We start from the raw sequence: 25,548 nt of genomic DNA, 5'->3' as shown, positions 1-25,548 counted from the left end.
CCCTGGGAGCCCCTGCAGGCTCCCACACACCAGGTCTGTCCCAGCCTGGGCACAATACAGAGCTGCTGTGGTGAGGAAAGGAAGGGAAAACAGGAACAAGGAATGTCCCCTCTGCTTTAGCTGTTCTTAATGGCACCTGAAAGTTTTCCTGGGCTTCAGTTAACATAAAACCAGGTCTCTGTGCTCCCTGCAAGCGTGGCATGGAGTTGTGATGATGGTCAGGACATGCATCACTTAGACAGGGCAAAAGTCATAGAAGTGTCATTGACGGGGTGATTGAGGAGCAGGGGCTGCCCCAGCCAGGGGCTGCAGCTGCACCCATTGCATCTGGTGGGAGCCCCTGGGGGCTGTAAGGGAAGCATCCCCTGTCCACCTGTTGCTGGGCTGCTCCTGCTTCTGGCTGGTAGTGCTGGGGACCTGCTCACCAGGGAGGGTGTGGGGGGCCTCAGAGGGAGCAGCGTCCTGCAGGGGCCACTGGCTGCTCCTGGTGTCACAAAGCCAAAGCTGGTGGAGTGGGCTCTGCAGGTCAGGTGTGCCACACCTGGGGGGGTGGTCCTTCAGGAGGAATAAATTATGCTTGTATATTATTGTTTGGGAAGGGTGAGGCTGGAAAACTTGCCTAAAAATAACTTAGAAAGTCAGTCTCTCTCCTCCTGCAGCAGAGGAGTAATTACCACTTTGTAAAGCTTTTAATTTTTTTAGCGTTGCATATAAATACTGCTGCTCCAGAGTTCAGACGCAGGGATTTTAAATCTAATCCACATTTAACAAGGCTATTAAAGAAAATGTTTAAGCTGCCAAAATTTAACTGATTACAATATTTAATAAATCTTACCCAAAAAAAAGGAAAAATAAAAAGGAAAAAAATCAGCAAGGAGCCAAGATCATATGGCTTTTATATGTGCACTACTGAGAGTGCTTTAATGGGAAATAGAAACCCAAAAGATTGCAATAATCCTGCCAAAAAGACCCAAATGTATTATAAAAATGTTTAAAGCTCCATTTGAGTTTTTCTAATTAACTTGGTAATGACACCAGCATTCTCTCTCTATCAGGCTCCTGAAAGATCAGATGCCTCTCAATTGCTGGAGAAACCTTAGAGTGGTGGGAAAAGTGAGGGACTTGTCCCCTCCCTGGGGGGCCAGGGCATTGCTTTCAATGCCTGGGTGGGGTATTCGGGTGGGGGGTCTGTCTGGGCTCTCTTCTCTCCCCCAGGCAGTGAAGGGCTGTCAATTTACTGACAGCCAGTGAGCAAAACAGTGAGATGCAGTTTGCTGCCCAGCCAAAGGTGCCCTGGGAGCTTTGTGCCAGCCCTCCTGAGCCTGGTACCTGCACAGGACTGTGCCCCCTCTATGCCTCCTGCTCTGCAGCACACCCACTTAAGGATTTTTGTTAGTTTTGAGATGAATATCTCCTAAATCCTCCAGAATAAGGTGGGCAAATGAAAATGTGTTTGGATCCTTGCAGGTGTTCAGCTTTTGGTCAAGGTAGACCATATAATTCCATGGTTGAAGGCTCTGGGCTGCAGCAGACACATGGTGATGAGGTGTTGAGTGTTGTAGAGGAAATGACAGAAGGATGCAGAATGCATTTGGGCATAGGCTCAGCCCCAAACACCAGGTGTATGTCCTGAGCTTTGGTAATAGTGAGGCTAGACCTGCTGCTGCTCCAGGTCCTCCTATCTGGAGAAATGCCTGGGGGGCTTGCAGCTCTCCAGGTCCTGGCTGGCTGATGTGGGGTGCCTTCCTCTCCTGATACCAGCACCTGGGGGTTCTGCTCTTGCTCGCAGCCTGGGCAGAAAAGGATGGACCTGAAGCAGCACCAAGTCCCCAAGTGTCCACCAGAATGGACCTGAGATCATGATTTTGTGTGCTGTTGAGATCTCCTGGCTCTGCACAGACAGCTATTGCCTTCCTCCTGTTTGCACAGTCATCTGCATTCCCAGTTGCTTCTTCTGCTTCCCCAGGAGACAGCAGAAGCCTTGCAACCAAAGTTGTGGTTTTCCTGCCTTGTGAGCAGTGGAGCACAGCTGGAGTGGGGCCGTGGAGGTGCAGGAATGTGCATGGGGTGCTGGGACCAGGTGTCCTCACTGCAGAGGTGGCAGCAGCACATTGCTTGGGTACTCAGTGATTTCCATGTGGTGCCTGCAGGAGGTGATGGATGCACCTGTAACAGATGCAGGGCATGCCCGGTGTGTGGCCACAGCTCCCTGTAGGAATCTGCAGTGACAAGTGTTCAGACACATTCTAGTGCTGTACAAATTGTCTAAAACTTGAAGCTGTCAGACGTGAATTCTTTAGCCAGGTATATTTTGAAGATATAATTCCAGTACCCAGCAGTGCTGCCTGCAGTCTGACAGCGGTGACAGTGGCTCCCTGGGACTCCATTGTGCCATCACCCTGTACCTGCTCACCCACCTCGGGGCTCCCTGCAGCCATAGGTCCCCCAGCTCAGCACTGTGCCTCATGATGGGGTTTGACTTTCCTATGTTCTCCTCCAGCCCACTGAAATTTGATTTTGTTTGCCATGTCTCTTGGCAGTGTCAATCTGCACTATTAAAACTGAGATTTGCTATTATTGAAAGTTTTAATTCAAAAGCTTTTTTCTGGGGCAGTAGATCTGTTTCCTTGCCACGTTTCAGCATTTCAACTATACAGCATGGTGTGCCTGGCTCAGGTATGCTGGGGGGAGATTCTGCAGGGCTGTGAGGCATGTCTGGGGCAGATTTGGTCCTAATCTGACTCTGCTGGCTTGGCTCTTGCTTCCCTGAAGAGCAGCTGTGTGGTGCTTGTGCTGGCTTGGCTTGTGCAGTCAGGGGCTGGTGGCCAGGCAGCAGCTGGGCATTGGGTGCTCACTTCAGCTCAGGAGGTTCCTTTGCAGCATCTCCCTACGTGTTTGACAGGTGCCCTGGAAGAGATCCCAGGAAAAGGGCTCTGGGCCCACAGGATGTGCTCCTGTGGGCTCTGGGGGAGATGTGCAGGGCTAGTGCTGGAAGCTGCAGAGGATGTGCAGGCTGGTGATGAGCATATGCTGTCTCTGGTCTGGGCAATGTAGAGCAGCTCTGACAGCACGGGGCTGACTTGACAATCATTGAGGTGTTTGCCTAATGCAGCAGTTCCCCAGCTTCAGTGGAATTCATAAAATGTGCCTCTGCAGATTCCCTGAATCATCACATCAGGAAACTAGACCCCCTCAGAGACCCAGAGCATAGCCCTACCCCTTGCAATGATAATTGTGTTTCCAGAGCACCTCTCCCTCCACACTGCACAGGACCTGGCCGAGGCACTGGCAAAGGTAATAGGAGTTGGGGAGTGTGCTGCACCCCCTATGCCCCCCACACCACTGAGCTCAGCAAGTCATGGCAAGAAAGGTGGGGTTTTTTGCTGAAGGTCAGGATATGACAGTGTTGCCTTAGTGGGGATATGTGAGATCTGCTACTGCTGGCTCTGCTGTTGCTGCTGCAGGTTAAATACTCAGCAGAAGCACATGCAGCTCCCAGAAAAGGACTTGACTTGTGCTGAAACACAAGAAGAGCCCCAAGGAGGAAAAGTGGGCAAAGTGGACAAAGAGGAATGTGGGTGACTGAGCATTTTAAAACACGATGGTTTGAAGCTGAGTTCTGGTACCTGTCTGTGGAAATGGCTGTGGGAGCCGTTTCCTCAGTCTGAATTTTGCCTTGAATAAAATCAAGCAAATAGTGCAGGAAATTTGAAAACAAACAACCTTTTCTAAAAAGCAGCATTTTTCAACCATGCTGTCCCCTCTGGTGCCTCCTCCTGTGCAGAGTGGCCAGGACCTGTGGCTGACAGGAGCTCTGCTCCCAGTGCAGGGAGCTGGTGGCTCCCTCTGATCCAACACACCTGCACCTGGGGCATAGTTGTGTCTCAGTGGGGCGGGCTCCTCTGCTGGGCTGAGCCCCCTGAGTGCCCTGTGGCTGGGAGGTCCCCTCTGTGTGACCTGCTCTGCAGGCTCTCCAGCCCCCTGGAACTGCCAGTGATCCGCTGCCACCTGCACCTTGTCCATGGCATTCCCTGCCTTGGCGTTACCTCCCATGGGGTTTCACACTGCTCTTGCATATGTTAACCAGGATTCCCTATCAAACACGGGTAGATAGTTTGAAAAACAAGATATCAATGCAAGTGTTGAGCCACTTTATTGGCTTGTTCACGTATTAGCAGCTGTCGCTCCCTTCCTGCTGCTTGTGCTCAGAATGGATTTTTATTGCTTAATTCTCTGTAAGTGAAGTGATAGCAAATTGTAAAATCCTATTGCTTAACATGTAGTATTAAGTATTGAACCAGCAAAAGAATCAATTACAGGTTTGGTCACTGATTAGCTTGACTATTTATGGAATGTAACGTCAAGTCTCATTATAATTCTGCTCTTTAATTCAGGAAATACAGCCCATGTGGGGAGCCAATGGCTGTGAGCAGCGCTGCTCCAGCTCTCCAGCTGGGGGATGCTCAGCACTATGCTGCAGGGAGGTGTCATCTGCAGCCTGCTCCCCACATCTCCACCAGGGCAAGGCCAGCCCTGGGGCTCCATCAGGGTCCCCCCGTCCTGCAGGAGATACAATCGAGCCCGAATCCATCTCTCTGTTTCTCTGCCCTCTTTCCTTCACCCATGGAGGTTCCAGGGGCCAGCTGCAGGGTTGAGGACAGGGAATGTCCTGTAGCCCTGATGAACCTTCACGTCTCCTTACCACTCACCCCCACCTTGTGACTCCCTGCACACTGGTGGGCAGTCGATGGTGGGCAGCTGAGCTGACACTGTCCTGAGCGAGGAGCCTCATGACCAGCACCCCAGCTCAGGGAGCAGCTCTTCACTGGACTTTGAAATCAGGCTTGGGCTACTTCCTTACTGCCAGACCCTGGGTGTAAAGTAAAGGATGTCTGGCATCTGAAATCCTGACAAGCCCTTCGAGGCTCCTGCCTGTGAGGAAAATGGGGTGGGAAGCAGTTTGCAGGAGCCTTTAGCTGAGGGTCATATGACAGAGGACTCGGACCTCAGTTGGGTCACTGGGTCCATCCAGGACCTTAAAAAACTCTGTCTTGCTTTAGGTAAAATATTGGTGCAATGACCCATGTCAAATGAACTATGAGGAGGTATCTGAGCCCAAGTTAAATCCTTGCAGAAACTGCTAAATCAATTGTAATTGGTGTCTGGTCTCTCCTGGAAAACCTCCAAAGCAGGAGGTATAGGAGAAGCCGTGCTCTTCTATGGGGGATGGGGTGTCAGTTCCATACAGGATGAGCTGGGTTGACTGTGAGAGAAGCTGGCATTTCCCTCCCTACATCTGCTGGGGCAGACAGCAAAGGTGGGGAGGGCTCATGCTGAAGCCTCTTCCCTTCTGCTTCTCCTTTCTGACTCACAGCAACGTGTCCTGCACATGGGTCCCTTGGCTGTGTAAAAACTCCTGGAAAAGGTTGTGGCTTGTGACAGGGCACAGAAGCTTTGCACCATCCTGGGGCTCCCAGGGACTCCTGGTGGTCCTGTGGGACTAAGCCCTCACTGCCCTGATTCTGGGGACTCTGGTCTTCCACAGCCTCCCTTGCCAGTGGCTGCCTTTGCTGATGGACAACTGCAGTTGGATTTCCAAATTACACCAGCTCGGATTAGATTCAATATCCCTTTTCTCAGGCCAGACAACCCTTTAATTCCTTTTCTTTCGATTGCATGGGGACCCTCCGTGCAGCTCAGACCCTTTGGCAGAAAATCTTTGATGTGCCGAGGCTGTTGTGTGCTGCTGCTGCAATAAACCGAAGACACAGAGCTCCAGCACAAACAGCGGGAGAGCAGCGAGTTTTCCCTTCCAGCACTGAGATTTCTGGAGGCTCCTTCTTGTCTGGCTGAGCTTATCCCCCTTCCAGGAGCAGCTCTGCTGGCATACTAATTTATAGTGTGCTTGAGCAGTCCCCCTGCATCCTGAGCGAGGATGGTTTGGGAAATTAAAGTTTGTAGGAAATGCATCAAAAATCTGATGTCCTTAAGCAAGACATCTGTTTTTCCAGCCACGAAAAGGGAGGCTGTGCCTGACTGCAGTGCTGGGGGTCAGCGGAGAGAGAGGAGGGACGGGTGCTGCTTTGGCAGGGGACATGGAACTGATGTCCTGGAGAGGGGAAGGCTGGGGGGGGTGCCTGGGGTCTGTGGGCTCTGGGAGTGTGGTGCTGCCCCAGCAGCTACATTTCACCTGGACTGCGCTGGCCTGGGCACGTTCCTGGTGCTGGCAAATAATAAATAACAATAATGATTATGGAAGCGCTATGCATGTGCCCCATGGGCTCTGCAAAAAACTTCTACATCAAAATCCAACTGCAATGTTTTCCCCCTTGTCTAATTCACAAAATATGCCCATAAAACCAATAATTTATCTGTACGAGGGCAATTCCTGAGGTATTTAGTGAAGATTGGTAGCTGCTGACTGTATCCCATCCTAGCAGAGTGAGACCCAGTGGGATTCCCTGGGACTTTGTGCAAGTGCAGAAGAGTTTTGGGGACGTATATTAAAAAAATCATTAAATGACATGGTATTTGCTACTTGCGATTAAGCTCTGGGATAGATCTGGTCCCACCCCAGCCATGTCTTCTAACTTGCTCTCAATGTCCCTGGGCTCTGGGCCTGATTCAACTCCTGATGTTCAGGACAGAAGCCAAGAGCAAGCGCTGCTCCCTGTCTCCAGGTTTGACTTTCATATCATGGCTCTTCAGTGTACTGAAATCTGTGTGGTGCTTAAAATTCAGCTATGTTTGTCGGAATTCAATTACCCCTGAAGATTACACAAAGATTATCAAAGTTGTAAACAGCAGAATATGCTCAGAGATCAATGAAGCGCAGCAAAGACTATATTTAACAGGAGAAATAAAAGTGGGAGCATGCTGGCAAACCCTGACAGTGGAACATAATGTCGCATCATCACGCTGAAGGTTGGGAAGTAATTGAAATCTGTGTTAAAGCACAGTATATCCCTGTGCAGATTTGCAGGCACGGAACCCAATTCCAGCTCTAATGTCTGAGCAATTCATTTGGTTTAAGCAGACCCAGGCTTGGGGGGTTCTCATTAGGTGCCAGTGGGGAGCACTGGTCTGTGCTGCTGCCCACAGTGCCCCTGCTGCCCCCACACTGTGCCCTCTCTCCTGGCAGCCTGCAGGAAGCAAAAGCCCTTCACCAAGGGAGTGGGGGGGTTAGGGGACAGGATGATTGCCCTTAATACAAATGAACCATCTTGGCATTTCTGTTTGGGTGGATCTGGTAGGAGGATGTTTCAGCTCTGCAGCTGTGCCCATGGGCAGCACTGGAGCAGGTGCTGGGGTCAGTGGTGCTTCTGATCCCATTGCCAGTGGAGTGCCTTGCTCTGGGAAGTGCCCTATCCTGGGGGTCATGCCCTGCCCTGGGATGATGTCCTGCCCTGCCCTGGGATGATGCCCTGCCCTGGCAGAGCATCTGCTGCCTAAAGAGTTTGAGGTGGCTGAGGAGCAGCAGGAGGGACTAAGGGTGCTGGGTCCTGACTGCCGGCCCTGTCTTGGAGTGTGGTTGTCCCTGCTGCACTGGAGTTGTCCCTTTGTCCCATGGTATGCTGTGCCCTGTGGGACGCTGTGCACGTGGGACTCCTTCACCATGAGCACCCTTCCTGGTGCCCCAGCTGCCTGCAGAGCCCTGGCAGGTCCTCTCCAGGCAGCTGCAGCTTCAACGTGTTTGCAGTTTCCATTGTCATGCTGGAGGCAGCAGCCAGCTGATTTTTCTTCTCTGTAATATATTGCCACTATAATACCAACTCTAGCAGAACAATGAACTCTAGAGGATGGAGATACCTTCCTCCTATTTTGCAAACTAAACATAATTTTTATTTGTGCTCAGGTGTCTGGTGCAAGGGGAGAGAGGAGGGGGACGATGCCGGGTAGGGGGAACTCTGTCCCTGGTCCTGCCTTGGGACTCAGTGCTCCTTCTGTCCCTGCAGCCCCTGCAGCATTGGGATGCAAGGAAGGAAACCTCCTTTTGTCAAGTATTGTGGGGTTTCAGAAAAAACTCTTCAACTCAGATTAATTACTGTTATCTGGCCTCACCGGGGCTGGTCCACCTGCTGCAGCCAGAATGGGCTGAAATTCTCATTCCCTTTCTGCCTTCCTCTTTCTCTCCCTCTCTCTCTCTCTCTCTCTTTTTTTTCCCTATTTACTTCTGCTTTAATCTGCATATTATCATCAGTGCAAAGACCTCTGAAATAACATCTGACAAATGATGCCTATTAAAAAAAACTCTGCACTGTCCTCTTTCACCGCCTTCCAATTTGGGCTAGCACTATAACTATGCATCAATAGACAAGCAATATTATGTTAAGAACATGATAAAATACCAGCAGCTTCATAATGGCAGCAGCCAAATGGTAATTTCTGCTTCAGAAATTGGTCATTTATTTTGCTGGTCTGTTCTTACGTTCAAATTAGATGAAGTTTAATATACTGTAAAATTGAATGTATTCTATCCTTTTCAACAAATATGGCATGTATGAAATGATTTATGGGTCTTACAAACCTTAAAATGTTAAATAATCTCCTTTTTCCTGTGCCTTAAGTCAGTGATGCCAAATAGTTTAAATACAGAGAAGCAAAACTTTATTAGCTCCTATCCTGATCATCACTTTATTTTGCTGCATTTACAGAGATAGGAACAGTATTTAACATATTAGACCGAGTTTAAAAGCAGCCATATTAATTGGTACATTAATTTTACCCTATTAACTCTAATTGGTAGGAAAGTGATTCTTCCCCAGTAAATGTTGTAATTTGTATTTTAAATTTTTAATAAGTCATCACTGCAGATGCCTAAATGAGGGAGCTCCTCTTGTCTCGAACCTCCGGCCCTGCCGTGCTTCCCGTGTCCAGTGGGTCGTGGGGCTGCCCCGCAGCATCCAGGAACACCAGCCCGTGGCTTCACCTCTGCCAGTGCCCTCCCTGCCTCTGGCTCTGCCCGTGGTGTCCCCGGCACACCCCTCATACCAGCTCAGCCACGTCTGAACCCAAACGTGTCCCCTCTGTCCTTCCCCCAGGGAGTCCCAGCGTTGGTGGGCCCGAGGGTGCTGCAGGTCTGTGTCCCTTGGCCTGCTGCTTGTGGGTTGCTCCGAGGTGCACAGCAGTGGGATGCTAGTGTGTGAGCTGCTCTGCTCAGGAGAGGCAGAGCCAGGATCAGCATTTGGGGTGCTTAAGATTACTGAAAATGTGCAACCCTCACCCTGATTTGAAAATAGGTATTTTAACATGGTCAAACTTTTTGAGTGTCTGGCAGCTGTAGCTCAGGGTATATTCAGCTCCCCACAAGGCTGGCGAGAGCAGCTCCTCTAAGCAGGGGAGGGAAGTTTGATGGGGCCTGCCCTGCCCCCCAGGATGTCCCCCTTCCCCAGCCTGATCGCACATTAAACCCTCTCCGAAGGTCTGGCCCCAGATCCAGGGAAATCCCTGGGGTGACTGCCCTGGCTGTGGGGTGGGGTGATGGGTGACACAGAGTCAGCCAAGGAGCAGAATGGGGGTGACTCCCTCCTGGCTTGCAGTTATTTAAAAACAAATTGTCTCCTTGCCCTTCGCCTTTCCTCTGTCCCCTGATCAGCAGCTTGTCCCTGAGGATAAGCCTCAGAGCAGCACAATCTCCTGCATCCCCTGGAGCCACAGCCCTCTGCGCCAGGAGAAGTGAGAAGCCTTTTATTCTGTTTATTTGCTCTATATAATTTTTCCTGCTCTTGCTGACCCTTCTGGGATGTGTTCCACCCTTCAGGCTCTCTGCTGGGTGCCAGAATTACTGAGCTTGGGCTATATTTGCATTTCATATCCTAGTTAAACCAACATCATCAAGGTCAGGACACACTGTTGAGTTGGAGTAGGCTACAAGACAGCAGCCCCTGCTCAGCTGAGGGGCAAGCACAGAACCCAGCCCCCCACTCTGGGGAGTGCCTGTGCTCATCCCAGCCCTCCCCCAGCCAACAGAAGGGGCTTCTGCTGTGGGCTCTGCCCTCCAGCCCCCCACAGGAGAGGCAGAGCAGGGGCTGCTTCCCTGGGGAGATTATTCTGAGTGTTCTCATTGTGAAAAATTTTCCTCGTGTCTAAATGGACCCACCCTGGGAGGAACTGGTACCCATTTCCCCTTGGCTTTTCCATATGACTTCTTGTACAAGGAGATTCTTATGGTTATGCCCCTCTCGAGGGGCACAACCTCCCTACCCGCAGTGCAGGGGTGCTGATGTGTATCTGTGTGTGTGTGTGTGTCCTGCAAACAGGCTGTAACAAGCAGCAGCTGCAGAGAACACAGAGATGTGCTGTAATGATTTTTACATCCATGAACACTGTCTGGTTTTCCTTTCATTAAGGAACATTTCTTATGGGAAAGTAGCTGGATTTCTGATGTGAAAAAATAGTTCTGTTCAAGACTGAGAGCTGTTTAGAATAAACGCCAGACACTGTGTGATGGAGACATTGCATGGAGACTTAATGCTGGTCACATCCCTTCTCTGCCAGTAAGTCAAGGATGTGTCTTTGCTATTGTATTTGGTGACTCATCTTTCAAATAATCATCTCTGGAAGAATTCTGTGCCAAGATGAAAAAATGCCTGGATCCCAGAAGCGTGTGTGTGTCTTCTGTGAGTACATCCCAGGAGGGAGCTGCAGAACAGCTGTGCTTGTCCCTGCCATGGGGGTGTGGGGCATGGGCTGGCATGGTTCCCTTGCCCAAGCAGCCCTGCCCTGGGCACAGGTCAGGGAAGGGGTGAATGCTAGTTCTGGCAGGAGGTAGCACTGTCTTGTGCACGTCCCAAAGTGGTTTGGCTGGAGAACAGGGTCAGGCAGGGACCCCTTGGCCAGCGGCAGATCCGTGCTATGGGGCAGCCACAGAACTCTGCCCCACACCTGTCTGTGCCCACCTGCCTCGGGGCTGAAGCCACGGCTACCTGAGCTTTCGAGCACCTGAAGGCTTCCTTCGTCCTCAGGGCAAAATATGCAGATTAGGTGAGTAAGTGAAGTGCTGTATGCTAATACATTCAACAGAGCCACTGTTCCATAACATCCAACCTACATACGGAGGATGTGCTGGAATTGGCTTCCCTGGAAAACATTTACTCACTGCTTAACAAAAAGTTACATGAACTCATTAAATACGTAACAAGATGGTGAATAGCAGAGAAGCTGTAGGTGCTGTGTGGGCTGAGTCCCAGCAGCTGTGCCCACGGAGAGAGCTGGATTCCTTGGTGGCACTGAGAAGGCTCTGGCAGCAGGTGTGTACCTGGTAATGGTGAAATGTGGCAACAGCATTTTATTTGTAGCCCATGGCGTAAATGGCCCCTAGCCAGGCTGCCAGGCTGTGAGCACCATCTCTGACCAGGCTGCACCACACTGGACTGGCAGCCATGTGGCCGGTGCCATCAGCAATCTGCGGCTCTATGTGTAACCTCCCCCCTGAAGGAGCAGGTCAGCTCCATGCAGGTGCTCCAGGTGCAGGTTCACTCCATGGCGCAGGAGGAAGAGTCTCCTGTGTTGCAGAATTTGGGGCACCACAGTTCCCTCTCCGTTGTGGAGTGTTGCTGTGTGCCCAGCACCCTCGAGAGTGCCCAAGCAATGTGTGCATGGTCAGGGCTCCAGCTCACATTGCTGTGAGCTCTTGTTTTCTGTGTTTAAAATAATATAGTGAATGCTGCAGTTTTGACAGGACCAAGGGCTGACTGGCTGCTCTGAGAGCTCTGCTGCCGTGAACAGGGCAAGACAGATGTACATGCTGGTAGCATATGCCATTCCCTTTGAGTTACATGGAAAGACGTTTTCCCCAACAGAATGGGGTTGAAACTCATAGTTCTCAGGACATTAGAGGATTTCTAGCATATGTCTCTGGGAGCACTGGCTTGGGTTTGGTTTTTCACTTTCAGAGAGTAATTCTCATACCGTAAATCTTACAAATCAACTTTGCCATATAAGTAATCATATCTGGAAGGAAAACATCAGGCTTACAATTTTATTATTAACTCCTGCTAAAAGAAAATGTTAGTTAAACCATTTTTCTGTCTTACAGAGACACAGAGATGGCCTCAGACCACAGGGATAAGCCTGAGTTCTTGCTGCTGTGCCTGCTCTCCAGCTTGGGAGCTGCAGCTCTCCAGAACCTGTGAAGCCCCTCTCAGCAGGACCCTCCTCTGTTGTGAACTCTGGCAGATTGTGAGAACTGGAAAGTGGTCAAATCACAGCCTCTTAGCACAGTCACTAATGAAGTGTCTGTGCAGCCTGGTCTCATGCCAGGCAGGGCCGTGCTGGTGCCAGTGCTTGGGACTAAGAAGTGGCACAGTTGCCTGAAGGGTTGCAGTGGGCTTTTAAGAAAAAAAAATTCTGAGCAGTAAACCTTTGCTAGGCAGTAAATGTCTGCTGGACAAACAGGTCAGCCCACAGGGCAGCCACAACTATCAGTGCTTGGGCAAAGCATGGTAAATCATTCGCCCCGCTCCAAGGAGATCATCTGCTGTGAGCAGCTCCTGTCACTGGCCAGTCGCTCCAGCCTCTGAAACCATGGGATGGGGAGTAGCAGCCAGCCACAGTGTTGAGAAATTAGATTAAATTAGCAGGAATTAACTGTGATGAGACACTTCTCCCAGGTGAATTGGGAACACTGAGGAAATGGAGCACTTTTCCATCCTCCATCACAGCACTGGACAGGGAGAGGTTTCGGATGCAGGCACAGCATCCAGTCCTGTGGCTTCACATGTCATGTGAATGTTATGATTCCCTGGAAAAAGCTGAATTTGTCAGAAGATTTGCTCTCAGCTTATTCTTCTCAGACAAAATCCTTCAAGAGGTGAGGCCACCCTCGTGACTTGCTTATTCTTCACTCCTTTCATTAACTGCAACTTCTCCTGCAGTAGCTTTCTTAGATCCAGGCAAAACCCAGCCATTTTCTTCCCCTCATTGAACTAGGGCTGAATCCCAGCTGAGAACAGCTGGCTGCTGTGCAGGGTCCCTGGGGAGGGGGACAGATGTCGGTCCCTAGGGTGGGAACACTGGAGCACCTGCTGACCAAGCTGGCACTGTGGCTGGGGGAGTGCGGCTCAGCCAGCACCTGACAGGGCGATGCCACTGCCTGGCAGTGCTGCCAGCTGCACTTAGAGCTTCCCAAACCCTTCTCTCTCCCTGGGAAGTGTCTCCCTCTGCCACTGCCACTGCCACATTTGATTTTGCTAACAAGGGCTGCAGGCCTGGTGGCTCTGCTGTACCTGGTGGCTCTGCTTTGCCTGTGGCTCTGCTGGACCTGCCGCTCAGGTGCCTGGCTGCAGCACCAGCCCTTGCTGCACACTGGCCCCACAGCCTCTCCAAACAAGCTTTGAAGGATGCTTACACTATTAACAGGGTATATTTATAACTGTTTATCTCTGTCAGTTGGGTGGAAAATTGCCAGATGTGCCGTTTGCCTTCATTACACAGACATTTCCTGCATCATCTGGATCAGTTCACTAAGCAGCGTCACTGCCAGGGAAACGTCATTGCTCGTGCACAGTGTGGATATTTGTGGGATCTGCCTTGGTGAGTACAGGCAGCAACACCCTGGAGGTAAGTTTCCCCACTGTGCAGCTCTCTGGATTTAGCCTTGTGGGAGGTAAAGAGTGCAGCGGAGCTGGGAGCTCCTCACTAGGGTCAGAGCAGCCAGGGCTGCCAGGGCAGGGCAGTGCAGTCATGGAGAACAGTTCGCTGCCCCTGGGCTGGCTCACACTGCTGGAGCTGACACCCCCCCCACACCGCTTTGGAGGCAGTAGGAAACCCACTGGAGAGGGCTGTTCCCCTGCTGTGAGGGGTGCTCAGGAGCTGCCAGAGGGTCCCTGCTGGGCAGGGGGTCCTGGGTAGCGCAGATGCCCCACAAGCAGGAAAGGTGACTCAGAGACAGCAAATATCCCTTCTTCTGACAGAGAAGGAGGCAAGAAGATAAGAATGGCTTAAACAGAAAGAAATTGCCTCCAAATAAAATGTTTTTCCTCGTTTCCCATGATATAGTGAAATTTCTTCATGGGCAGATAGTCAGAGTAGAGTCCATTACACTCCATGCTTTTTGCCTTGAAATATAAATAGCTGCATCTCATATAAGTGTTTGTTATGAGGAAATGCGTGTGCCAGGAAAAGTTAGACATTAAACCATTATTTCATGCAGAAAGATATTGCTAAAGGGAGAGGATTACTTACTATATTAATTCTGTCCTTCAGCTACCAGTATGTCTCTGCACATAATGACTTTAGTCACAAATGTGGTGGTGTAATAATCCCAGTTACCTCAATTCCAATTTTGTTGGAGACTGCGCACACAGTGACCCTCCCTCTGGGCCCTGTGGGGACAATGGGGCAGCAGGAGTGAGAGCAGAAATTCCTGTTAACATGTAGGTAAATCTGGCAGCCTCTGTCCTTCCACAGGGTGCATATGGGCAAGTGCTGATATTTGGTATCAGACCTTGTGTTACAACTAAAAATTTCAAAACATCCCTGTTGGTGGTATAAAGTAGTAGTGATGTGATCCTCAAACTGTTTCTTCTGATTTCCAGTCTTGTACCTGGAGTCAGAAGAGCATCTTAAAAGGGATTGAGAATTTTCTAATCAGATTTATTTCCCAGCAAATGACTCATAGAGGGAAAGTTTCTGAGGTCAGCAAAACCAAAAAACCCCAAGCACGGTGTCCCAGGAAAGCTGGGAGGTGACAGCATCAGTTTGTTTGTTTGTTTCTGCCTGGACTGAGTGGGATGTCACAGGCTGTTGGCACAGGGCACTGCAGGGCCCAAGGTCACGGGCACCAGTGCACAGGGAGGCAGCGGCAGAGGGCAGGGTTATTCCTGCTGACAAAGCTGGAACGGGTCACTGTGGTGTTGCAACCTGCCCAGCTGACTGATCCCCACACTGCTGCCCTCCTGGTCCCAGGGTATGAGAGGTGATGGCAGAGCTCTTGGCTGACACTCTGGGTCCTGTGTTTGCTGACGCAGGTGCAGAATGCAGAGCTGCTGCACAGAGGAACGGGAACAGCAGTGAGCAGCAGGGTCTGATACCACCATGTGATCAGAGCCCATCTGGGGCACAGCAAACCCAAAATGATAGCATTTGGGTTCTCGGAGGAGTAAGAGTGGTCAGTAGAACTGCCTCCTTGGACAGCCAGAGGGCAGACTGACCTGCTGAGGAGCCTGGTTGACAGGGTTCCTTGGGAGGCAGTCCTGAAGAGCTCAGGATGCCTCCAGGGATCTACAGGCCTGTCAGTCCGACCTTGGTGTCAGGGAAGCTTATGGAGCAGATCGTCTTGAGTGTCAACACACAGCATGTACAAGACAACCAGGGAATCAGGCCCAGTTTAGACTGGATATTAGGAAATAATTTCTCCATGGAAAGGGTTGTCCAGCCTGGTACAGGCTGCTTAGTGCAGTGATGAAGTCACCATCCCTGGAGGGACTTAGCAGCCATGTAGATGTGGTAGCTGGGGACACGTGGAGGCCTTGGCAGTGCTGGGGGAGTAGTTGGACTCAATGGTCTTAGAGGACTATTCCAACCTAAACAATTCAAAGATTCTATGATGCCATGTAGTAAGTCATCCTTATTCAAAGGGCTCTGTTTGAAACCTGGCATTGGCATATACAGAACATGTTGCATCTTTGCTGGTACCTCTTCAATCTGGCTTGCAAGACATCCTGGAGGATGTGACCTTGGAGGCAGGCAGAATATCGAACCTGCATAATCTGAGCATCTCCACATTGGTGGCAGCCTGTTGGGTACAGGGCAGTTAATAAATAATGAGGATGTCAAAGATGACAGCAGGAAAAGTGGGAGCAGGTAGCAGCTTTGCAGCCAGCTCTCTGACAACCGCTTGGCAACCTCCAATTAGGAGGTGTGTGCTGGTGTTCATCGCAGTGCAGAGCACCCGGCGCCTGCTCCCGGGAGCCAAGATGCAGCACTGGGGCAGCCTGCGGCACTGCACTGGCTGGACACGGTACCGAGGGCATGGGGAACTGGTGAACACTTTGAAGAGCAAATCCCAGGAGGCAGCGGGAGGCTCCCAGCTACAGCATTGCAGAGATACAGGGCAGCGGCCGCCACGAGAGCTGCGCTCACTGCCCTCTGACAGGGTGGGCCAAGGGGGGTAGAATCCTGCTTGGAGCAGAGACTGAGGCGTTGCAAGAGACAGCTGGATCAGCTGAATATGGGACTCGTTTCTCGGGGCTTGGGGGAGAGGAGTACACTGGCCTCAGTGCCACATTAAGGTGCGGGTGCTGCTGGGGCACCTCCTCAGGACACTAGTCCCTGCTCACAGGTGTATCCTTCAAGGGCCGAATTATACCAACCACAACTCAAAGATTAGGACCCTGAGGTGTAATTGATCTTCCGATGGCTTTTTAAACATCTGGTGAGAAGGGGCTGCTTTCCAAACAGCAAAGTCTACACCAAAATGATCTTGATTTGAATAAGTATTCCATCCCTGTTTGGTAAATATACCCAGTGTTAATGGTGCTTAATGGTGCCTGTAATTGGTGTCTAAAGTTATTTAAAAGTAAATTTACCAGAAAATAATTAGCAATTTTATAGTTCACTACTTCCTAATCTTGTTGATAAAAGTTTTTCCGTGGTTTTTATCAGATGACACAATAGGGCTCTGCTGCGAAATAACCTTTTTCAAATGAGCAGGAAATTGTGCACACAAAATAAGATTAAAAAAATTTCCTCCTAATTTCTTTGCCTGGCAGCCAGCCCTCTCTCTCCTTTTATTATCCACTGACTTATCCTTAATCAGCAACTGAAACTTCCCAGGCATTGCTTGGGGATTTGTTCTTTGTGACCTTGGTAGGTGCACCCCAAGCTGCGAAGTCAGTGAGGAAAGCTGTCCCCCACTGCAGGGACAAACCTCACTGCAGGACACACAGGCTGGCCAAGGTGGTCCTGGTCCTCCTCCTGGTCCTGGCTGCAGTATGGCCCTTTTGGCAGTGGTGGAGCTGTGGCCCATGGGGCAGGAAGGGGCAGCCAGCTGGGCTGGCAGGTGGCAGATCATGGCCAGCACTGTCCTGTCGCGGCTCCCACTCATGGGGTGTTGGTGCTGCTGAGGGGGTCCAAGAGAAACGGAATCGAGAAATGCAGCTGCTACAACGATTTATTGTTTAGTGCTGTGGGTTCCAGGGTTCAGTTCCAGACGGTCATGTCGTTCAGGTACAGAGACACCGACCGACAGAGACGCATTTGGGAGGAGGCGACAGCACAGCAGGTTGGGTTCAGAACAGATCAACTCTCCATTTTCAGTCTCTGAACCAGAAAGTACCAGCTTTTCCAGATCAATCAATCACCCAGTCTGTATATAAAATTAAATATAATTTATGCTTTGCTAATTGAAACCAAATACAAAATTCAATTTCCTGTGTATTCTAATGCTGACATTTGAATAGTTTAAAAAAAAGGTGTTACTAACCTGACTCTCGTTTGGCACACCACTCTCCAGCCATATAGAAAATAATTCTCCCTCCAGCCCTGGTGACAGCGCAGCAGCCATGGGGTGCATTTCAGAAGAACAAAACAGAATAACCTCCCCCAGTCCCTGTGCCCCCAGCCCACCCCAGAGTGCCTGGTGTGTACCTTGGGAAAGGGTTGGGGGCAGGGGAGTCCTATCCCACCATGCTGAAGTGGTTGGTGTCCATGGGGCAGCCGCTCAGGGCAGGGGAGTGGGGTCTCCTCTCCCACTGGGCACACATCAGCTCCTGCCAAGCTGGAGATGACATCTGGTATAAAAAATAAACCTCTGAATATATGGCAGAAATAATAGGAGTGGATGTGGGGTGGCAGGTGGGAGAGGCGCAGTGGGCACAGCGTCTCCCCAGCCCACCCAAGAACCACTGTCCCCTGGGGCTGAGCCCCTCTGATGGGCAGCCAGGGCCACCAGTCCACCACCTCCACTGTCCGCCAGGGCCAGCCCAACACTGTGCCAGGACTGCAGCATGCTGGACACAGGCAGAGATTCCTGGATATCCCTCTGGTGACAGGAACATTGGGCCTGGAGCTCCTCATCTTCCAATAAGTATCTTGCACCAAATCCAAATTATGCAACAACAGGTTTAGTTCAGGACCTGTTCTGACATTCTAATAATATGTGAAGCACTGTAAAATTATTCCTATTACATACTTCCAATTTTCCTGTAATAATTTGGAATTTTGTGGGTTTCTGAAAACTGTGCTATGTCAGGAGCTGATTTTAAATCTGACCAGGCTGATGGGAACTGACGTGACATCAGCAGGGACCTTGTGGTGCCCCTCCAGCATGGCCCATGCAGTAAATTGTCCGAATGGCTTCAGCTTTTATCATCCAATACAAGGCACCAGCACCACTTCACGGTGTAATGAACCACACGACAGGCCCTGGAACCCCAAGCAGGTTCAGCTTGTCACCCAGTGCAACGCTGATTTCATCTGGTTAGCTGGAGTCGTAGGGAGTTCTACATTAATCAGAGCTGAGTCCTGGTTCTCCCACAGCAATCCCGCTCTCCATGCTGCCAGGGACCTGCTGTCCAACAGCACGGGGCTTGCATGTCATTACATCCCACCCTGGAGGCATCTGTAGCCCTCATCAGAGCAAAGGGAGCAGCCGGCAGTATCCAAGCGTGCGAGGGGCCGTTTCAGCAGCTTTGTGTTTCTTCCCCATTGTTCTCTCTCTGCCTGTTCTCTCTCTCATTTTCCTCAGCGATGGAGGTGGAACCCTGCAGCTGTGTCGAAGCACTGCTCTTGCTCTCTGCTGGGCCCAGCAAGCAGCTCCCATGGTGTTGGAGAATCCAGCTGGGATACAGGTTTAGTTGACAATTTCTACCAGGATTTGCAAATTTAGTTGACTTGGCCGTTTCCACTAGAAAGCACAGGTTTTGTGTGCTGAGCAGTGCTTGCCCTGGGAATTAATTGCTGTTTTGTAATTCTGAAGTATGATGAAGGCTGCTTCCCTGTTCTGCAACCCCAGCTGTCCACAGCAAGCAGCAGGGATTGCATTTTCAAGGTGCAAATGAACAGCAGTGCCAGGGGTCCCAATGGTCAGACCCTGTGCTGGGGCTGTCCTCAGACCTCTGCCCTGCAGCCACCCCCGGGAACGCCCGGCTCCGAACCGTGAGCAGGGCACGGCCTCACCAGGAGGTGCTGCACAGACAAGGTGTGGCTTCACGCTGTGCCTTGGCCGGGCACTGGGAGCCTGGCTTGCTCCTGGAAACCCGGGGAACGTTCTTTCAGCTTCTAGGAGGGTGAGAGTCTGGGGGGATCCCAGTTCTGACCTCACTGAGCATCCCAGCAAAGCAGGAACAACTCTCTTCCAACAGTGGAGATGTACCAGTCGGAGGAGAACTGGGCCCAGGTGTTTGTGGCACTTGGTAAATTCTAGTTTTAGTGCAACAAGTAATTGAAACGTGGTGCAAATGAAGTTCCTGTACATAGTTCCATTGCAGCATAACTGGCTTCATTCCTTCCACACACTAAGAGCAGTGTGCATATGAGTGCACACGGCGTGAATTTACCAGACCCGATGCCATTGTTTGGGAAAAACTAAAATCCAGGGCAGGAGAAATCAAATATATGGGTTTGTCCCAGTGCTGGGTTTTGGGAGCTGCCCTCCCACCCAGTTCACTGTGGCAGGAAGCCTGGTCCTGCCTGCCTGGCGGCAAGGGGGACACCAGCAGTGAAATGTCAACACAAAGTACGCCATCACCCCAAGGAGCCCTGCTCCCTCTGCCTCCTCCTCCTCCTCCCACCCACCCTTGACCCCCACTGTCGTGGTGGGGAGAGCCCGAGAGCAGCCCGAGGTGACAAGCCACTGCAGTTTCAGAAGTGGACACGCGGAGCAACTTTGGCTGCAGCCCGGACAGCGCAAGAGCCGGGAACGCACAGGGCTGAGCCTCTGGCCCCGAGTGAGTTTTGAGTCTCAAATGATGACTCCCATCTCAAAAAAAAAAAAAAAAGGTTTTTTCCTGATCTTGTGTTTCTACTTATCACTTTCTTCCTGCTCCCACTGGAAATCTTGGCCCGTCATTTGGTAAAACATGACATTGAAGGGTTTGTAAAATTTCCGCAGTCTGTGGATGACATCTGGGTCTATTTTGGGGTGAGTTCGACCCTTGGACTTGCCCAAGCACCGGGGAGCACTGCTGTCCTCTGGCTTCTTTAGACAGGGAAACCCCTTGGTTTTATTAAAATAAAAATGCTTCTCTGTCACAATCCTTTTGAGGCCTAGGAAGTCCTGGACCTTGGCCATTTCCCCTGCTGGGTCAGTGATGAGCCTCTCACCACTGACAAAAAGGATCTGGGAGAGGGGGAAGTACTGGAGCCAGTTCTCCAAGTGCAGGGCATAAATCCCGATGCGGATTGCACTCCAGGAGGCATCAATCAGCCCCAGAGTCCGGTTCTTGAAGGCCAGCACCTCGAAGGTGGGGATCTCCGGCTTCTTGGAGAGTGTCTGCGTGTAGTCCGAGATGGCCCTGGTGACCGGGTTCCGCACCACCACGATCAGCTTCGTGTCCTTGGCCATGGAGTGAATGCGCCTGGGGGCCTCATTGGTCACGAAGTAGCTGGGGGTCTTCTCCATGGTGATCTGGCCATCCAGCGTCTTGGGCATCACATTCCTGTGCAGAAGCAGAGGACGGGGTTAGTGAGGGGCCAGGCAGGGGTGGGCATCCCAGCGTCCCTCCTGCCCTGTGCAAGTGTTGGCAGGATGTTCAGGAGGAGGGATGCTGTCACTCCCATAGGTCCCACAGACCCAAACACTTCTGGCTTTGTTTCTTCTCAGCCCCTGGCCATGGTGGGCACCTGAAATGTTAAGTCAGCCTTGGTGACACATTATACAGGCAATTTGCCATAGGCATACGTAGACCAAAGCTAATTGACACTAAACCTGCACAATACCTGCCTGTTCAGAAGCCATCTGCTCCCATTTGCTCAATTAAGCCTATTCATTCCAGAGCTGCTGTACAGAGCAGCGCAGTTCGGATTACACAGGACCTTTTTGTTATGATGACATGCTTTTAAATGTCTCAGCTAATAAAACTTAATACAGAATAAGATCCCTTGCTTCTAGTACAATAATTAAATTTATTTACTATCTTGTGTGTGAGAAAGAATGACTTTTCTTTTATCTCTAATTCACATGCTCTGTCAATAATTAATTGCTGCTGGGTTTTGAGCTTCCCATGCAAGCACTTTTATTAGCCAAAAGGAATTTGCCTACTGGATAAATTAGCATGTAGCAAGATTTTCCTGGATAGCATATTACCATATAGTGAAATAGCAGTTATGGTTAAGAAAATGAAGAGGTAAATGCTTGTCCCAGTGCCCTGAGTTAAGGATTATCATAGTGAGCCAGAGGGTACTTAGTGATGTCCCTTGCAAGAGCGCCACTGCCTTGTTCACACCTCCTGTGCTGCCCGGGGCTGGAGGGGCTGGTGGCTGTGTCACCAGCCAGGCCCCTGCTCACTGCCCATGCCCACCTGTGCCGTGGCCCCAACTGTGGGCACCCCCAGCTGTGGGCAGCCCCAGCCCTGCCACGGTGCCGAGGAGTCACTGCTCCCGGGAAGTGCTCGCAGCACCAGGCAGGTCTCCTGTGGCACATGCAGGCTGGCCATGCCCAGATCTTGCAGGATTATTCCTTCATATTGCAACTATTTTTTAGTACAAACATATGGTGAGGAAACAATGTGAATAGGCTGGAAATGGCTCTGTGAGAGCACCTGGGGCAGCAGCAACCACAGCGATGCTGACGTCAAACTGCTGGGCGTCAGGAAGACCCATTTCAGAAATCACATGGCTGAAGCCTGGAGCAGAAGCAGCTGACAGGCACAGCCCAGCTAGATGTGCCTGTCAGTGTAACCTCGTATTTGTGGCTGCTAAAGGCATCGGATGGCTTTAACCTCCCCCATAATTTGTGGTCGTGCCAGGCTTGTTCTGCTGAGGTGCTGCTGGGGGAGGCGAAGGGCTGCCACAGGGCTTCCAGTGCCCTCAGCATTTTGGGCAAAGAGGTCAGTAGTTCCTGTGGCTGCCCCTCTCCTGCTGCAGGACCTTTCCAACTGAACAGTCTCTATCTGAGTCCCAGCAATGGGGCCTGTGGGGACGCAGGGCTGCAGGGCTCCAGCTCCCTGTCTCAGAGACAGCATGCTGGTGGCCAGGCTCTCCAGGAAGCCCATCCCTCTGGCATCAGGCCCCACTGGAGCTGCCTTCCTGATGGCAAGGTGCCTGCAGTCCTCTCCTCTGCCCAGAGCACTCTTGTGCTTCATCCCTGCCTCGCATCAGCCACTTGAGTAGCAGTGACATGCAGGGAACAAGGATTAGTCAGAACGATACATCTTGAGGTATTTTTTCCTTTAAGAAAAGCCTGAACAAATTAAGAGGTATGTGAGCATTTGCAGAATTACACACCAGCTTCTGTGGGGGGATCCAGCACCTGGATTTAACAGCCCTGTGGGAAGGAAGCAGCTTTTATGGCTACGCACATCACAGCAAGCCCACGGTACAATCAGAGATGAGCCCTCGGGTGCCCACAGGGTGCCCTTGGCCAAGCACGAGGTGGTGTGAGGGACTGGTGTGAGGAAAGTGAACAGAAAATGAGGCCAGGAGGCTGAGCACGTGGGCAGCAGCGCTTGCCCGGAGGACAACAGGAGCAGAGGTGCTCCCTGCTGCTCACCACAAGCCTCTGACAGATGGGGTAGAAATTATGTCTCATTCTTGGGACAGAGCAGTGACAGGAGGGAGGAGAGATGGGGGCTGAGCAGGAGGAGGGCTGTTGGCTGCCAGGGGCTGCCACTGGCAGCATCACTCTGTGCCCATTCTCGTAGCCTGGGCTATTGGCTGGCAATGGAGGATGGGGAGTGACACCTCCAGAAAGGACCAGGGCCATGATCACAGGGTGTCTGTTCATGAGCACGGGGTGTCCGTTCCCCACAGCAGCACCAGTCACCCCAGGGTGTTTGGTTTGGTTCGTATAAACAACACACTGGGGGTTTATAAAAGAGGCATGAACAAACTATTAATTACAATGGCCCCTTCAGATGATGTCATCACAATAAACATGAGCCAAGAAATTGCAGAGCTAATAATCTGGAAGTGTTGCCACATTTAAAGACCATGTTTAACTCTGTGCACAATAAAGACAAATGGATGGATGGGTTGGTGCTGAGGAGAGACAGCGGGGAAGCAGAGATCAAGGAAAAGAGGAGGGAAAGCAGATTCAGCTTTTGCTGTACAGTTTTAAGGATAAAGCTGGGAGCTCCAGTGAGTCCTTGAGACACCTCAGCCCTGCAGAGCCTGGAACTCTGGCTCTGGGATGTACACACAGAAAGGCTTTTCCCCAAACTCTGCCATGTTTCAGAATCCCTTCCCAGCTGCTGCCCTGTTGGGGCAGGTGCCTAGCTACCCCGTGCTGGTGAGGGGGGCTTGAGCCTGCAGCCTCGGAGCCAGGGGCCCTGCACACAGCCTGTAGCACTCAAAAGCTGCTTCCAGAGAGCGGCACACGGCACCGCCGGCTCCTGCTGCTGGGAATAACAAGGGTGTTAAAGCTGGAGCAGCCCAGCCGCTGGCACGGCAGGAATGCTCCTCAGAGCAGTTAACCTTCAGAGAGCTGCTGCCATGTGCTCTGCCCTAATTGCATGTGCGCCGATGGAATGCTAACCAGATCCCTGTGCTCGGGCAGAGCGATGCTGCATCGCTCTCCTGCGGCGGCTGCTGCAGAGTAGTTTGCAGCATGGGGCTGTGCCTTTGCTCCTGGAGGGGACACGTAGCCTTTGGCACACACTTTGGCTTTCCCTGCAGCATTTCTGTCCCTTCTGAGGCCAGGCTGGTTGGTGAAGAGGCACAGCCATGCTGTGACCACACCCGACATGCCTCCGCAGAGCAGCCCAGGAAGTAAGGGCTGGAATGGGACACGTCTACTCATGGTCCTGTCACTGGTGTCTCCCCACCTGCCGCTCCTCCGTCTCTATTGCTGCCCACCTGAAAAAGGGGAGCAATTACAACGAGCCCCTGGCAGGAGCTCCACTGCCACTGGCATGGACAAGCCATGGTTTTTAAGATGAGAATGGATGTGGCACTTAGTGCCCCGGTCTAGTAACCGCGGTGGTATTGGATCAAGGGTTGGACCCGGTGATCTCAGAGGTCTTTTCAACCCGGCTGATCCTATGATTCTATGAAGCCCTCTGCTGCCTCATGGGACACGCGTCATCCCCTTGTGTTGTTGGTGCAGCATTGCTGAGCTGTGCAATGCCAAAATGAAACTCTCATGTGGGACTTGGGTCCAGGAATTACCTGGTCCTCCAAGCAGATTGATCCAATATGTATTACTGGGTGCTTGCTTGGGCTTTTGATGTTTCTCTCCTTCCCTGCTCATTCCCCAGTGCTGTGCCCAGAGGCTGAGGAGGGCCAGGCTCCTCTGTGCACCCCCAGGCCCCCAGGCTGCACGGGGACTTGCTGCCAGCACTCCTTCATGTTTCTGCTCTGTGCATGGAAGGGCCCCAGCCACTGCAGGCAGCTGGCAGGACCCCTGGCTCCCACGTGCCTTAGCTTGAGGCAGAGGCCAGCTCTAAGCTCTCATTGGGAAAATGTGCTGTAGTAATTGTTCTTAACTGCTGGCTTCAGACGAGCTCTCTATTTTCAAAGGATACATTTTATAAATTTGTGAATTTGCATGTTGCCAAAATCCCCTTGTGGTTTATTTAAATCCAGATTATCTTGTTTATTCCTTCAGTCACAGCTGTCATTTATCTCTGTGTAGGCAGCTTGTTCACGATGTTGCAGGTTTCCTGCAATCCCACTCAAAAGGAGTCTTTGTTAACTGTATTTTCATGTTTTCAACAAGAGAAAAAGTTCATAGCTAGGGGGCTTGGGGAACCGCAGAGGAGGACATGGATTTGCAGGACTGCCATGGAAAGAGGTGATGGCCAGGTACTGCAAGTGTTACCTGCCCACAGAGCTTCCTCATAGTGGAATAAACATCTGCTTTTGTCTTCTGAAAAGACAAACATGAAGTCCTTTTCCTTTTTATTATTAACACATTCTGGTATAATTGCTTGAGCTGTCAGCTGTGACCTGCCAATAATTCAACAGGCGTGGGACTTTCAAGGGGAGAGCGGCATTGCAACTGAGCCTGCAGAATGCATTAAAAGCAGAACCCATTTGCTGTAAGCCCCCGAGTCAAATCTCTTGTTGAATTTGTTCAAACATAAATTTACAGCTGAATTTACATAGGTTTAATGTTTTATAATCTTTTCGGTCTGTGAATCTATATTCAAGAGTGAGTGCATTAGCTCAGAAATATTGTGCTTAACGCTGAAAATAATTTTAATCTCTCCAAAGTCCAATCCTTTGCACATCACTAAACCTCAGAAGCCAATCCCTTCTAATAAGAGACACAAAACTTGCATCTGTCGCTGCCTAATAGATTCACACTGCTCTAATTCAAACGGCTCACACATGTCTGTTAAAAAACATTAAACGCAAATTGTAAAGCACTTTCAGAAAAGCGGGTGCCAGTTCAGACTGGGGCCAAAGGAACACAAATTGTCCACAGGAGACTCACTGGAAGAGTTT

The 25,548-nt window shown here is 51.0% G+C and overlaps 1 protein-coding gene across 1 annotated transcript in view; it reads right to left on the bottom strand.

Annotated features, from left to right (window-relative positions):
- Window positions 1–17,095: 17,095 nt before the first annotated feature.
- Window positions 17,096–25,548, bottom strand: part of HS3ST4 (heparan sulfate-glucosamine 3-sulfotransferase 4) — a 55,608-nt gene continuing 47,155 nt past the window's right edge. Inside the window, exon 2 of the mRNA XM_064673542.1 lies at window positions 17,096–20,600. Within this exon, the coding sequence (XP_064529612.1) occupies window positions 19,964–20,600 (637 nt within the window). The 3' untranslated portion in view covers window positions 17,096–19,963. The remainder of the gene's footprint in view (window positions 20,601–25,548) is intronic.

This window comes from Pseudopipra pipra, chromosome 16 (assembly GCF_036250125.1).
Source record: "Pseudopipra pipra isolate bDixPip1 chromosome 16, bDixPip1.hap1, whole genome shotgun sequence".
Classification (NCBI taxonomy): domain Eukaryota; kingdom Metazoa; phylum Chordata; class Aves; order Passeriformes; family Pipridae; genus Pseudopipra; species Pseudopipra pipra.
The sequence above is the reverse complement of the archived record's forward strand: the minus strand, read 5'-3'. Positions and strand labels throughout refer to the sequence as shown.